Source organism: Stegodyphus dumicola, chromosome X1, assembly GCF_044657685.1.
Source record: "Stegodyphus dumicola isolate Sdum_Otavi_A_Nest chromosome X1, ASM4465768v1".
In the NCBI taxonomy this organism is placed as follows: domain Eukaryota; kingdom Metazoa; phylum Arthropoda; class Arachnida; order Araneae; family Eresidae; genus Stegodyphus; species Stegodyphus dumicola.
The window spans coordinates 250,020,016-250,034,024 of record NC_140780.1 but is presented as its reverse complement, the minus strand read 5'-3'; the positions used below and the strand labels follow the sequence as shown (position 1 = coordinate 250,034,024).

General features: G+C 32.7%; 1 protein-coding gene across 2 annotated transcripts in view; it reads right to left on the bottom strand.

The window, feature by feature from the left end:
• SCCRO (defective in cullin neddylation 1 domain containing SCCRO) overlaps nt 1–14,009 on the bottom strand; it is a 72,376-nt gene that overhangs the window by 32,398 nt on the left and 25,969 nt on the right. Inside the window, exon 3 of one of the 2 annotated variants that reach the window (XM_085807437.1) lies at nt 8,823–8,964. The exons of the other annotated variant lie outside the window; for it this stretch is intronic. Within the exon in view, the coding sequence (XP_085663563.1) occupies nt 8,823–8,943 (121 nt within the window). The 5' untranslated portion in view covers nt 8,944–8,964. The remainder of the gene's footprint in view (nt 1–8,822; nt 8,965–14,009) is intronic. 2 annotated transcript variants of the gene reach the window in all.

Here is a 14,009-nt window from a genome sequence, read left to right as displayed (position 1 = left end):
AACAAACACGAAACACTAGTCAGCGTCGGTTGGTGGAAATAACCGGATTGGCAAAGACTAGAATTTCATGCTTGATAAAACAAGAAAATGAGCTGTGAGAAGAATGGGCGCAATGTGAAGGACGAGGAGGAACTTCCAAAAGACAGAAATGAGGAGGCAAGGACGTGGACCAGGCAAGGATGAGACCCTTAATGAATGGTTTGCCATTGTTACTGGATGATCTGTGCGAGTAAGCGGCCCAATGTTAAAATGCAAAGCAGAAGAACTCGCTAAAAAGCTGGGCCATGATGGCTTTAAAGCTATGGACAGTTGGTTGTCTCAATGGAAATCTAGACATGACATAAAATTCAAGAAAGGACATGGCGAGAAAGAAAGTGCTGATAGTGCAAATGCTAAAGAATGGAAATAAACAAAACTGCCCGAGCTTCTTGAAAATTTTTCAGCAGATGACATCTTTACTGCTGGTGAGACTGGGCTGTATTATTGTGCTACACTGGATGGCTCGTTAAGTTACAAACATGTTGTACTCTCTGGCTCAAAAAAACTGATGGATCGCGTAACTGTTTTGTGCTGCTCAAACATGTCAGGAACAAACAAGAGGAAGCTGCTGGTTATAGGAAAAAGCACTTAGGATGGAGAGTTTACCAGTTCTGCATCGTGCGAACCGAAATGCATGGATGACCTCTGAACTTTTTAAATGGCTGAAGGATAGGGACAGAGAGCTACAACACCAGTCGAGAAAAGTGCTGCTTCTTGACAATTGTGCAGCACATCCTCATTTAGATTGCTTGAATGAATGTCCAACTGGAATGTATACCTCCCAGGACCACAGCTTTGGTCCAGCCAATGGACATGGGCATCACAAAAAATTTGAACACCCTTTATCGTGCAAGGTTGGTTAATTATATCCTTGAAAGAATTGAAGAAAGTTTGCTGACCTCATCGTCAAAAGCCAACGAAGTCAGTGCAAAGGTCAACATTTTACAAGCAGTTACATTTGTGGCCGACAACTGGCGAAAAAAGAGTAGTGAAACAATTCAGAACTATTTTTCTCACTGCGGCTTTAAGCACTTGGTTTTGGAGATGGAGGTGGACATGCTTATTGAAAGTGAAAATGATGATTTACATGTGGAAAACTTCAACAGGTACAAAGTTGCGAAGAATTTTTATCCATTGAGAACGAGCTTCAATGCTACGATGAAAATGAAGATTACAACGCTGCAATCATTGTTCGAGTCGCAGCAAAACACACGACAGCATCGGAAGACCAAGAAAGTGATGATGATGATGCTGCTAATAAGTTGGTGCAAGTGTCAACACAGGATGCGAGGAAATGCATTGAAACTTTGCGTCGGTATTTCATGCAGGAGGGAAATGAAGGCAGTCCCATTGCTGCATTAGATGTTTGTGGTGGTTTACGTGCAATCCGTCAAAAGATCACGTCAGATCACATTGGATAAGTTCTTCAAATGTTAACTGGAATTTGGTGAGAAATTGTTTTTATTGTGCTTTGCATGTTGAGTATCATGGAGATTGTTTGTTAGAATTTGTTTGAATCGTCGTAATCTTCATTTTCATTTTTATTGTGCTTTGCATGTTGAGTATAGTGGAGGTTGTTTCTTAGAATTTGTTTCTAAATTTATTTTCTCAATGAGAAAAGTTCGACTGTATTTCTTGTTTGTACATGTATGTTCAACATACATCTGTACTGCAAAATAAAGTTCATAATTACATTTTAGTACATGATTCACATGTACATTTACTGTTTGCTACATACAGAACGTCCCATCTATAGGACTTTGACTTGGATCGTGGACTTGGTCTTATGCACATGAACATAGGACACATTCGTGTAATCGGACCAACCGGTTATTAGGACCAAAACGATCGCTTCCCCATGTGGTCCAGTTAAACAGAATCGACTGTATATGTGGCCTTAGGTTATATGTAGGAATTTATTTATTCAAGACTCAGATAAGCCTTAAGTGTGTGAAAGAAATAGACGTTAGTATAATAAATAACTAAAATAATACAATTTAGACTTCATTGTCTGAGTGCACAATAGAAGGAAGACAAAATGTAGCAGAACAACTTGTCTTTTATTGACAATTATCTTATGATAAAAAGCTAACATTGTATAGTGGACCTGTTAAGCTAGGCTAAAATTATACTTTACTGATTCTAAAGAATTTCATTTAATATAACTGATAGCGCTGCTATTGATTTGATCTAACTTATTACTTTTTGCAGTCTGAACTTTCAATTATGTTAAAGAGTTTCTAATTCTGAAGCTGAAACAGGATCTACAAAGTGAAAGCATGTTTCGATGTGCACTAAAATAAAAAGTGGATGGCTGCATTTTTTGCATTGCTGCAAAAAATGAATAAAAGTATATCCGTCTCAAAATTATGCAAGTACGCCATTGGAAAGTCAATGTTGACGAAGAAATAATATGACATACGGAAATGTATATGATATAAGAAAACAGGAAAAGGAACTTTTTTAATTTTTTATGGATTCTGATACCCTATTCACAATGAATAACAGAAAAATTATTCGTTATGTTAAAAGTGACGATCATAACAAAGTGATGAGTGAATGTGTTAGACAGTGTCTCAGCGAGGGCGATGCCATTGACGGGTCCAATGCTAATAGCTCAAGCCAAAATACTTCATGAAGAAATGATTTTAAAAACTGAGAGCACAATTTCAACAGGTTTGTTAACCAAATTTAAAAATCGCCATGGTATAAGGCAATTAAAAATTTCAGGTGAAAAAGGTTCAGCTGATACTGAAGGTGCTGAACTATTTGCTGATGAATTCATTGAACTCATTAATAGTGAAAAATTATCTCCAGACCAAATTTACAGCACAGATGAAACTGGTCTTTTCTGGCAATATGTACTGCAAAATACCTTGGCAACCTCTACAGAAAAGGCTCCAACTAGTGTCAATGATTCCAAAGCCAGACTAACAATTTTAGCATGCGTAAATGCTGCAGGAATGCACAAGTGTAAACTTTTCATAATTGGAAAAAAGACATGGCCTCAAGCGTTTAAAGGAGTAAGATTTCCCCCTTTTCTACATCGGGCAAATAAAAGAACATGCATAACACAAGCATAAATGAATGATTGGTTTGAAAATCATTTCATACCTTGGGTTCGTCAACATTTGAATTCAGCTGAAGCAAAAATTGTCTTGATTGTAGACAACTGTTTGGCTCATACTTCACTTAAAGTTTTAGTGAAAGATAATGTATCTGTATTATGCTTTCCTCTAAATTATACGTCCATCATTCAGGCTATGGATATCAGAATAGTGCGTACTCTGAAATGCAAATACAAAGCAGCATTTTTAAAATCCATGTTAAAATTTTTGGAATCATGGCAAAACTATTCAAGAATTTTTAAAATACTTTAGCATAATAAAATCTGTTGTGCAGAGCATCGCAAAATTGTGCGAGGATGTGTTTCTAGATGCTTAAAAAAATTCTTGCCATAATTTTGCTTAAAAAAATGCTTGCCATAATTTTGCTTAAAAAAATGCTTGCCATAATTTATCGCCAAACTACCATATTTCATGGTAATGATGATGAAGATGATAGTAGCTAGATATTGCAAACCAAAGATGAAATTTTCCAAAGAAATGTGAAGAAGTAATAAATGAAGATGATATAACAGAAGCTTTTCATTGCAGTGCTCCACTCCAATTAAAGGACACTGAAATCTGTAGTGTGGTTCTAGATCCAGAAAGTAGCGTTATCGAAGGTGATAGAGAGATTATAAAAAACGAAAAAATTTCGATTGACAAGTTGGTCAGAATTCTTGACACATCAATTACAGGACTTGAATAAATGGACTTTATGACTGAATAAGAAATTATGTCTGTCTACAGAATTAAAGAGAAAGTATTAGCATAAAAAGCGAACCAACTTAACAACTTACATTGAAAGAAATGTTTAATAAAGTAAAGAAATAAACACTAAGATTCTTTTTGAAAATTTTGATACACTTTACATCATAACTGCTTCATTATTTCATACATCACGATTTTATTATTTTTTAATTTTATAATTTCTACATGCCATCTTACTAGATTCAAACTGATGATCTTGTATCCGGAAAAATCCCAAATCCAGAATCCCCAAAATCCCAATGAGTCCAGATCTCGAACTTTGTATTGTATTAAAATAGTTATTTGTAGAAGAAATATAATTAAAAATACATGATTTTTAAAGAATAGTTATATATAAGTTAAATGTTTAATAAAAGAACTTTTATGATAATAACCTGAACTATAATGAAACTATTAGGTTTAATTTTATCAAAAAAGCTCGGTACAATAATTCACTTATGTATTCTTTATGTTAAAAAAAATGACTTTAACCTATATAATGAACATAAAAAATATAAATGACTTTTAATTATCGTTAATTAAATATTAAACATTTACAAAAGTTTGAATATTCAGTGCATGGAGGTAAGAAATAAGAGGAGAGGCTCTAACTGGTTTTTCCTATGCACTGAAGTATTTGAGACTAAAACATTCAGTGACTTGCCATTAAGTTCAATTGGTTTAGACATAATCGGAGGTAAACATTTTATAATCAAGTCATTTTCTTAAGCAGACATCTGGTAGACTGTGCTTTACAACACCTTTTGGCATTGACAGGGTTCGTAGCCACATTTTAGTTAAAAAAATAAGCACCTGTCTAATTACATTATACACAACTGCATAACCTTAAAAGAAAAATTAGACTTGTAATTTAAAATATGGGCAATGGAATACTTATTAAGAGAATGAGCATTACTTCAACCATGGAAAACAATTAACCTTTTTTTAAAATTTTAAATGACAGTTTCAATTTACAGAATTAGTTTACAATGAGAGGAAAAAAAACTATGCAGAACTAAACTATATTACAAGATTTAATGATGAAATTTCAGTTCAAAATATAGAAAATAAATAAGCCATATTAATTGTATTCGTTTGGCACTTAATAATAAATACAATTTATTTTTCAACTCATATAATATTTAAATAATTTAACTTGAATCAAAATTCTGAACATTTTCTAAACTTTCATTGCATAACAGTTTTTCCTTAACATATATTCCAAGCAAAGTAATTTAAGTAAAAAAGAGGCACATTTCTGAAATCAAAAGACGGGAAATTGCTTCATGCAGTAATCCTTTAACAGAAAAAGCTTAACTGACCCGCATACTTGGAAATTGCAGAATATTCCGGATAGTAACTGGAAAAAGAGGAGTGGGGGAGATTGTAGCTGTTCTTTAGATTTCTCGGCTAAATAAATGATTTTGACATTTCGATATGTGCATCATATAAAAATAGACCAACGGAACTGAGAAACATTCTGCTTAGAAAGCACAGTAAAACTCTTTCTAGTGTTCATAAACAAATCTCGGACTGAATATCAAAATTAATTATCTCTGCAAAATACTGCAAACGTTACTGCACAATACGTGCGGCATAATTCTTCCACATGTGATATTATGCAATCGGAATCAACAGCTGCCGGTATTCGGAGAATAAAGAACTAAATAAAGGAAAAGAAAGAGACTTAACTAATCTGGAGTGTTTTTGATTCTAATTTTCAACAGACTGCGTTAAATTTCCAGAATAGAATCAATCTTTGCTTGGGTTGGGTAGACCGCAAAAACTTTTAGTCCTATTCAATCCAGATTGGACAGTGACAAAAAAAAAAAAAAAAAAAAGTCTTCTGCTTCAAAATTATAGATTTTCCGAAGAAAGGGGAGAACCTCCCAACCTCCATACTGTATATAATGTATTGGGAAAAAAAAATTGTATTGACCATTTGATTACTTTCCTTTTATTTAAGCCATTCCGAATATTATTCCTTAGAAAGCTAATCTGTTAAAAACACACCCATTTTTGGAAGTTTATCTATACTTGAGCAATTACTGCAACTATTCATGCACATGCTCATAATATAAGCATAACGATCATAATAAACACGAATATGAACTGACCACGCGGAACGAGAATGCAAATTATTAGAATTTTGATAGAAATTCAAACGTGTGTAGTATTTGGGTGGGATGAAAAGAATACCGAATGTACCGGAATTTTCTACCGTTTTTGCAATTCTTTGACCAATAGAACGACGTGCACTTGTCTGTACTTTCGTACGCACCATAGGTTACGTTAATGCAGAAAAAGGGGGGAAAAGCAATTTCTGGGAGTATGATTCACCATCTGACGTTGCATATAAGGAAAAGTTTATTTAGTTCCGGCTTTGGTACAGGGAAAGAATGTGCATTCATTAAAAAAAAAGCACTAAAAGCAAAAAAATAAGCACTAAAAACAAAAAGTAAGCACCTATAAAGGCCTTTATATTTTATTTTCAAATATAAGGACTTGTAAGGACCGCTACGAACCCTGATTGATTTCCAGTACGAACAATTCTTGCTTAAATAGTTTTATAAATATATTTGTCAACAGAATTTACATTTACATTTACAATTAAATGTTAAGGTTGTTACACATTTAGATAATATTTATAATCATTATAAATTTATATATATTTAAATACTAGATTTCTTCGCAGTGTTTTTCCATACTTTGTTACAGGCAAATGCATTCTTTTTGCAAGGCTATATGTACAGAAATGCATATATTTTATATTTTCAATTTTTGGTGTGTGCATATCTTTCAATTTCTGTGCATTCACTATATTTTTCAATTTACAACAATTTACCATATATCAGAATTTTTAATATAAGAAATATGTATAAATATAAATTGAATGCATTATTTTTAATACACCCTCTCAAAGGTCATTTTTCCTTTGAAATTCCACCTTGCATGCCTCCCATTTAAAAAATTTAACCTAACCTATGTGCCTAAATACAAATATTTTAACATACATAATTTTATATTTACATTTAGCCATTAAGTTTCAAACTTTTGACTTAAAACCCATTTTTAGATACATTCATTATCAAATTCTTATTTTTTAATAAATATATTTTCCCAAAGCTTTCAATAGTTCTCTTAGTGATTTACTCAGGTTAACAGTTCTTTGATAATACAATAAATAACAACTATCCATTTCACATTTAAACATTAACCTTATTGTTATCAGATCGCAATCTTGACTGCCTTACTCTGCACTATATTACTTCATTTTTACTACTTAGTTATAAGGAAACTGAAGTTTAAAGTGTGTTATAATTTGCACAATTTTGACATTTTAAGGTATTCCTCATTCTTTATGCATAGAACAAATATTTTGCTGAAATCTATATTTTTGTCGTCCTGTAGCTTAGAATTTTATAAAACAAATAAATTCATAATCAAAATCGCTGTTGCAAGTTACTGAAAAACAATCAAGATGTGAATTCAGAAGTCAAACAACAAAAATCAGCGTTATATTTACAAAATTTTCACAGGACTAGTTTCGATGGTTTTACCGAACCACCATCCTCAGCTGCAAAACCACAAATGAACAAGATAGGAAATAATGATTAGATAAGATAAGAAAGCCTGGACAAGAATAAGCAAGTGGTGCCATCTGTTGGTGAAACCAGAACTAAAACATAATTTCTTTAAAGGCCGAAGGCAAATTTGGATTGGAATTAGGATCGTTAACTAGAACAGAAAGATTTTTATGAATGTGAAATGCCTCTAGAAAATCCAGTTCTCCAATGGAAGATGTTTTTTGAATAATTTTGGCAGCAGAAAAATTGAAAGTGTGATTTTCGGACCAACAATGTTGAGCAACAGAAGACTTCTGTGTTTCCTTTTTTCTAACATATACGTGGTTTGATTTACATTGGCCAAACTAAGAGAGCCTTAAAATTTCACGTCAAGGAATATGAGGCATATGTTAGAAAAAAGGAAATACAAAAGTCTTCTGTTGCTCAACATTGTTGGTCCAAAAATCACACTTTCAATTTTTCTGCTGCCAAAATTATTCAAAAAACATCTTCCATTGGAGAACTGGATTTTCTAGAGGCATTTCACATTCATAAAAATCTTTCTGTTCTAGTTAACGATCCTAATTCCAATCCAAATTTTCCGTCGGCCTTTAAAGAAATTATGTTTTAGTTCTGGTTTCACCAACAGATGGCGCCACTTGCTTATTCTTGTCCAGGCTTTCTTATCTTATCTAATCATTATTTCCTATCTTGTTCATTTGCGGTTTTGCAGCTGAGGATGGTGGTTCGGTAAAACCATCGAAACTAGTCCTGTGAAAATTTTGTAAATATAACGCTGATTTTTGTTGTTTGACTTATGAATTAGTATTTATTTGGCGTGTTATTGTGTCTTAATCAAGATGTGATTTTTAAGAGAAATGCCACTAAACTATACAAACTGCTATTACCCACCCAACAATGAATGTTTCTTTCATGCAGAATTGTCCCTGCTTTTCGATTTGCATGGAACTGTCGTGTGTGGAAATACTACCAAAGCATAATAAGGATGCTGTGGATGAAAACAAAAAACACGCTCTCTGGTGACCAAAGCTTGGAAATACTGTGTCAGTCATAGTGCGGGGTTGACCTATCCTTTTATTCTTACCTCCATGATTCAGTGTAAATTGCATTCTTCTTTAGAAAGATAAATACCATTTCCACTAATTAATTTTCTTGATTTATTATATCTCCTTTTGATCTACAATAAACTGCAATTCTCTTTTTGGTGCATTTTAATATAGCCATTTTCATTTTAGCGAAACCTATACATCAAAGTATAAATGTGACTCTTGATATGTTTATTTATCATGTGGTTTTTGGAGACTATAAATTTATACTTTTTCAATTTTTTTTTCTGAATTACCTAACATTACATGCAATAGCTTTAAATATGTGGAAAATGTTCTTAGATCCAGCAACATGTTAATTGCTTTTGGATATATGGTGCCTGTCAAGGTCTCTTGTTGAATAATAAAGAATGGCATGAATTCTGGTACGAAGGCTTCCTACAAATAAAAAAGAGTAACAATAATAGTTAAAAATAAATACTTTGTTGAGAGAAAAAAGCATAATGTACAATCATAGTGACAAATTAAAAAATATTTATTACTCTGCCCAAATACTGTAATTCTTATTCCATTCTATATAATAATTTATTAATTTCACATGATTAGGTATTACCAATTAAACACGTTTTCAAAAACTTCAATTAAATGTCAAAAACATGGAAAAAATGAATATTCATTTCATAAGATGAATTTTTATAATGTGAGCTTGTTAATAAACAAGGCCAAAGTGTAATTTTTTTCATGTGTCAATATCTTATGCCTTACATTAAAGTCTGCTCTATGCATTATCATCAATAGATATAAATTGAAAAGGCAAAAACTTTGCAAAATATATGAGTAACATTTTAATAATTTTTAGTTTTTTGATAATAATATTTAGCAATTTGTTGAACAGAATTTTATTTACTTTTACATTAATTTCAAATGAAATATTTCAGAACATTTTGAGATAAAAATAATGTGGTGATTTACTCTGAGAAAGTTTATTAAAATAAGATGATGCAAATACACATACCTTTCATCATTTTTATTTAGAATATAATTTAGTTGTAAGTATTTACACTTTTCTCCTTTAAACATTTTAAATATGATGTGTTCTTTTTGAAAATTAGAATAGCATAGAAACGAATATTTTAACCATCTCATACCAAGAATTGAAAAAATTAATATTTTTTATAAACTCTTAAATATGTGTTTCTCTACGTCTATGTGTATATATATAAAATCAAAGAACATACCAAATTTTTATTAGTTTGATCAATACAGCCTGTCTTGAAAAAAAAAAAATAGGACAATAGCATAATCCACCACTAATCATTCTTATTTTGGGATGGGAGAAAGCATCTTAAGCATAGTTCAACATTAAACTTTTTACAGAGAGTTGTTGGTTTTGCTGCACAGTTTTTAGCTGGCATCATCTTTGTCCACTTTCTGGGTTTTTCACAATAACATGTTCGTTTTGAAGCTTTAAAAAATCTTCATTAACCTATTGAACACCCCATTTCCTGCAAGATTGTTTTTCATTTAATAGGCAGCTGCTAAGTGTCTTTAAAAATCAAGCAGGATCAGACTATCATGACTAAATAACTGATTGAGCTTCCATGAAGCAACAAATACTGTTTCAAATGCATTAACAAATAAAGGTTTGAGGTAACATAAGCTGTTGCACGATTATCAAATAGGTTGTAGACACATTAGATTAATTGAAAAAGCCGAAGAGATGAAAAATGAGCAATCGCCTTCGACGGGAATCGAACCATGGACCTCTGGAATACCGGCAGAGCATGCAGAATCACTACACCACGAAGGAGGGAGAAATACCTTATATACCCCCTTTTGAAGGGCAACTGGGGTTTTTTTAGGGGACACAATCGCCAAATCCTGGGTGGGGAGAAATCATCGTCCACCACCCTTTCAGTTCGGGTGTCACTGTAGAGTCATTAGGTTAACTGGAAAAGCCGGAGAGATGAAAAATGAGCAATCGCCTTCACTGGAAATCGAACCACGGACCTCTGGAATACCGGCCCAGCATGCAGAACCACTACACCACGAAGGTACACTAAGAAGGCAGGAGAAATACCTTATAAGGTCAACTCTATTTTTTTATTCATTGTAGGATGTAATGCACATAGGTATCTTTACCTGTTTTCTGCTACTTTCTATGGTTGATACACTTTTTGTTTCTTCAAAGTTTGACATTACAGAAACAACATGACTGTCATTCCATCAAACTGCTGCAAATTTGTTTTTTTGAATCAAAACTGCTATCTGAAAATGCATTCCATTTTCAATATTGTTTTAGAGGGTATTAAGAGGGCATTTAGACACTCTATGTCCTCTAACAGTATCTGTAGTGAAGAAGTTATCCATATAAATCTTATGTATTTTAGGGTTTGTAATTATTGACATCAAATTCTAGACAACTGTATGAGTTAATGGCTCATTCCCAATTTTCTCAGTTTCTTCTTTTGTGTCTTTAGATTTTCATTCTTCTGCACATTTTAGAGTTTTCATGGTTTGGATTTTAGATGTTGCTGCTTTTAATGGCATGCTATCAATGGCTGCAGATTCTATTTTAGTTTACTTTGCACCTTGGTATAATAAAGTGGTCGCCAAACTTTTGAAGCTTCTAAACTACTGTACTGTTTTTGAATCCTACTGTGAGCTACTAGCCAAAAGAACTACGAATTAAAAAAAAAAATCTTAAATTTATGTACTGCCTATAAACATACATTTCTAGAAAACATGAAATTAATTTTAATTAAACTGTGTATAACAAACAATTGAATTGGACATAAAAAAGAAATTGATGTGTAGCTAGTAATAAATAACAAATGTAATAACAGGTTTTTTATCAGACTTATTAACTTTAATGAGAAGGATGGAACTCTATTTTTGTCATCAAGAAGTTTTTAGTGTTAGAAGAGTACACAGTGGCTGCCAATCGAATACAAGTTGTCCAAGTGTTCATCAGTGAGTCTGTTTCTGTACTTATTTAATACTAATTTTTAATACATTTCATGAAAGAAGAAATCTCACATAGATATGTAGAGCTGAATATTGCCTTCACTTTGAGACAAACCCAGATCAAAATTAGATACAAAGTCTGAGATCCGTATGTCCAATATCCGAACCTCAAAGGACCAACACTTTTTTTATTTTATTATTTTTTTTTGGTTTGCTGTATGCATACGACCCCCCCCCCCGCATAATAAAACATGTGGCGCATAATTCTTAATTTCACTTCGGCACTAAATAAAATACCTCGTTATTAAAGAAAAATTATTTTAGCATAAATTTGTATGATCAATAATTTGGCTCCGTAGCTGTCGGTCATTTTGCATCTTAAAACGAAACATTCTATTAAACCTGCGAATATTTTATACCCCTGACGCCAATCTGGCGAATCATTATTTATTATATTTTGCTTTCATCACCATATTTATCAAAACATGACAACTTGAGTAATGACTCATGGAGCGATACTTAAGCAATTTCTTTTTATATTAGTAATTGAGAAACAGCATGGTAACCTTTTATGTTGACATTACGCTTGTCGATGATTACAGATTTAAGTTAAATGCGCTAAGAAATGTTGACAGGAAAAATTTAAGAAAAATTTCTTTTCATATGCTAAAAGTAGATTTTGTTAATGATACTCATAAGCCAAAAGATTACATTTAATGCTATTTGAATTAAGAAAAACTGATATGTTATTCACATAAACCCAGAACCAGCGCCAAAGTTTATATGGCCACACCGGGCGGCAGAGTTTAGGGAATACAAAGGGAAGCACTTAGTAGAAGACTTTAGGAGCCACAGAGACTGTATTATTGAGGCGCCGGCCATCAATAAGCCTTCAGTATACATGCATATTTATTTATTCAGGACTCAAATAAGCGTTAAGCATGTGCAAGAAATATGAGTAAGTATATTAAATAACTAAACTAATACATTTCAGGCTTAATTGTGTCAGTACACGATGGAAGCAAGATAAAATTTAGCGGAACAACTTATCTTTAGTCGCCAATCTCATAATACATAGCCAAATATTTATAGTGAACAACAGCTAAATTTTATGATGATAGCCACGAATTTGAAGGTTTTTGGATATCGCTGTGATGACCAAAGGTGAAATTTTCCAGGTAGCGGACTTTGTAAAGAAATGCGGAGAAGGGGTAATATATGAAGAGGATATAAAAGAAGGTTTTCACTGTGATGGCAATGCTCTTCAATCATCAATCAATTACCGGATGACGAAACCCGTAGTATAATTCTACATCCTGAAAATACCGCTACAGACAGAGTGACAGAGAGAAGAAAAAATTTCGATTGACAAGTTAGTCGAATTTCTATACAGTCAAAAGTCGTTAATCCGGACTCGTTGGGACTTCGGCTATTCCGGATTATCGATTTTTCCAGATTATAAATCATCAGTTTAAATCTGGTAAGATGGCATGCAGAAATTATAAAATTAAAAATATGAAACCGTAATTTATGAAATAAAGAACAATTATGATCTAAAGGATATCAAAATTTACAAAAAAAAAAACCTTAATATTTATTTGTTTACTTTATTAAACATTTCTTTCAATTTAAGTTGTTTAAGTTGCTTCGTTTTCTGTGATAATACTTTCTTTTTAATTTTATATACAGACATAATTTCTTGTTCGGTTACAAAGTTCCGCTGTTCAAGTCCCGTAATTGCTGTGCCGAGTCCCGTAATTGCTGTGCCGAGACTTACTTGTCAATCGAAATGTTTTCGTTTTCAATAACATCTGGGTCACTTTCTTCACTATCGGAAGCGAATTATAATCACGAGGAACGTGATTTAAATCATATCAAAGACGGAGTACATCGAGATAAAATACTACACTTAGTAAGGAATTATAAGCCAAATAAAATAAAAACATCTGCCCTGAAGATAAGGATAGTGCTGACAGATCAACTTCCAATCCTCGGTGTGAAATTGATAAACAGATTTCGGATTTCAAAACATACTTTCGCTTTGTAGATACAAATTACATATTAGTAAATATATATCAGAAATTCTATTTGACATAATCGAAAGTTCAAGCTTACTTTTATGAACTTGCTCTAACAGTCTACAAAGAATAATAAGCCGGATCCAATTCGAAGATTAAGGAACAACGCAATCTGCAACATTAACTGAATTAGATAATTTTAGCTCAGCTTATACCTCCGTTACACATTAAATGCGCATGCGCACAAACATATTAGCAGCCGTAAAGGTCTTAAGCGCTCTCATAAACGCCTGTGCGCATGCGTGAATGCGAGGCATGCGCAGAAAGTTTGTAGCTTTGAGGTCCGGATTATAGATCATTCCGGATTATGGGTGTCCGAATTAACGACTTTTGACTGTACACAGCAGTTACAGGACTTCAACTATCTGTCTACAGAAGTAGTAGCACAAAAAATGAAGCAACTTAAACAACTTGAAAGAAATGTTGAATAAAATAAAA